The sequence below is a fragment of the Aegilops tauschii genome, chromosome 7 (assembly GCF_002575655.3).
Source record: "Aegilops tauschii subsp. strangulata cultivar AL8/78 chromosome 7, Aet v6.0, whole genome shotgun sequence".
NCBI lineage: Eukaryota > Viridiplantae > Streptophyta > Magnoliopsida > Poales > Poaceae > Aegilops > Aegilops tauschii.
Genome location: NC_053041.3, coordinates 121,947,624 through 121,950,120, shown reverse-complemented (window position 1 = coordinate 121,950,120; position 2,497 = coordinate 121,947,624). Strand labels below are relative to the sequence as shown.

The 2,497-nt window shown below is 42.6% G+C and overlaps 1 protein-coding gene across 1 annotated transcript; it reads left to right on the top strand.

The window, feature by feature from the left end:
• Positions 1-1,088: 1,088 nt before the first annotated feature.
• Positions 1,089-1,892, top strand: LOC141026916 (uncharacterized). Its single transcript, XM_073503795.1, has one exon. The coding sequence runs from the start codon at positions 1,089-1,091 to the stop codon at positions 1,890-1,892; it is 804 nt and encodes a 267-aa protein (XP_073359896.1).
• Positions 1,893-2,497: the final 605 nt, after the last annotated feature.

The window sequence follows — 2,497 nt, the reverse complement described above, 5'->3', positions numbered from 1 at the left end:
TCCTTGACCACGTGATCGCTGAAAACAGAGAATACTATGTGGACCCTGTGTTCCTACAATATAATTAGGAGATTGTATTGTAAGAGATAATTATTGTATATATGTAGCCGGTAGTGTCGGATAGATATACGAGAACTTGTTGTTCGACCAATATCTCGGAGAGGGAGAGGTGGTCGATATCACTTCTCTCTGTATGCATATGTTCATGACGATCTTCTGTTTCCTTCATTTGATTACTAGCTAGCGTGTCTACTCCTCTCCATACGTATATAGTACGTAGCGTCGACCAAGCACGGAGATAAGAGAGGACACTTCTCTCTATTAATTAGCTAGCTAACACAATATATGAAACACCTAAATTAACCCCCCAAAACCCCTAAACCACCCCCTTTAAAAAAAAACAAAAACCTCAGCTCCTGCCAGGTGCTGACACGTGGATGCCTATTGGTCCCGGTTGGTGACACCAACCGGGAAAAAAAGGCCCTCCTGCCTGGGCTCCCCGCACCGGCCACGTGGACGGCCTTTAGTCCCGGTTCGTGTAAGAACCGGGACTAAAGGGCTAGGGCATTAGTAACGACCCTTTAGTCCCGGTTCCAGAACCGGGACTAAAGGCCCTTATGAACCGGGGTAAAAGCCCCTTTTCCTACTAGTGTGAAGATGTGGATATGTGTCTGCCATCTTCTAATGAAGATAAGGTGAAGCTGAATTTCAAAAGTTTTAGAGAGGAAGACCTGACTAAACCATAGTTTCAAGTTGGCCAGACCTTTGGATCTGTTGAGTTCCTGAGGAAAGCTATCAAATAGTATAGCTGTCAGGAGAGAGTTGACATTAAATGCCCCAGAAATGATAGGAAAAGACTGAATGCCATATGTGAAGATGGGTGCCCTTGGACCTTGTCTGCATCATTTGATGGGAGAATCAACTACTTCATGATCAAGAAATACAACCCAAAGCATACATGCATAAAGAAATGGTGTGTTAAGTCATTCACTGCTCCTTTTATGGCTGGAAAATATCTTGATTCTTTCAGAGCAGATGAAAACATGAATATGAATTTTTTTGCAAGGGTGGTTCAGAAAGATTGGAACATGACAGCAACAAGAAGCAAGCTTAGATGGGCTAAGAGGCTATTGAAGAAAGTGATTGAAGGAGATGAGTTGGAGCAGTACAGCAGCATGTGGGATTATGCACAAGAATTCAGAAGATCAAACCCAGGGAGTTCTTTCTATGTGGGTGTCAGTAATGGCATATTTGCAAGTTGTTATTTCTCTCTGGATGCCTGCAAAAGGGGTTTCATGCAAGCTTGTAGGCCTGTCATTTGTTTGGATGGATGCCACCTGAAGACAAAGTATGGAGGTGTTATGCTGTGTGCTGTTGGCATGGATCCTAATGACTGCATTTACCCTATAGCTTTTGCAGTTGTTGAGGTAGAGAACACTAACACATGGAAATGGTTTCTGTCTAATCTGAAGAGTGACTTGGGAATTGTAAACACAGACCCATGGACTATAATGTCAGACAAGCAAAAGGGCCTGATCAAGGGAGTGAGGCAGCACTTTCCTGATGCAGAGCACAGACACTGTGTTAGGCATATATGGCAGAATTTTCAGCAAACACACAAAGGAGATGTTCTTAAAAACCAGTTATGGAAGTGTACAAGGAGCACAACACCAGAACTGTGGGCTGCAAGCATGGAGGAAATGAAGGTCATAAGCCTAGAAGCATACAAGTGGCTTGAGCAGCTACCACCCAACACTTGGGTTAGGGGCTTCCAAAGAGAATTGGTCAAGTGTGATATCCTTCTGAACAACAACTGTGAGGTTTTCAACAAATATATTCTTGAGGCTAGGGAGATGCATCTCAGATCAATGATTGACAAGATCAAAACATAGCTCATGGTCAGGTTCTACAACAAAAGAAAAGAGGCAGAGACCTGGCCTGGCTCAATATGCCCAAAAATTAGGAAAAGAATTGAGAAGAATATAGAGCTGTCAGCTACATGCATGGTTTCAGGGGCTGGTGATGGCATCTTTCAGGTTGACAAAAGGAACATGACATACATTGTTGACCTGAAGGAAGAAAGCTGTACATGCAAAAGGTGGGATCTTAGTGGAGTTCCATGTCACCATGCAATTGCATGCTGCAGACATGAGAGGATTGATCCTGAGAGTTTGGTGCACTCCTGTTACAGTATAGAAGCATTCAAGCTAGCATACAAACCCATTATCAAGCCTTGCAGAGATAGGAGTGAGTGGCAGAAGATGAATGGCTGTGAAATCAAGCCACCTGTCTTTGAAAAAAAAGTAGGAAAGCCTTCAAACAAGAGTAGGAGAAAACAGCCTTATGAGATTGAAAAGAAAGATGGAACCAAGGTGATGAGCAGACATGGAATCACAATAACATGTTCGTTGGCTTTATTCAGTTAATTTAATTTGAAAACTGCAATGAATCAGTTGCTTTATTCACTGTTGGAGTATAGATAATTAACTGCATAAAA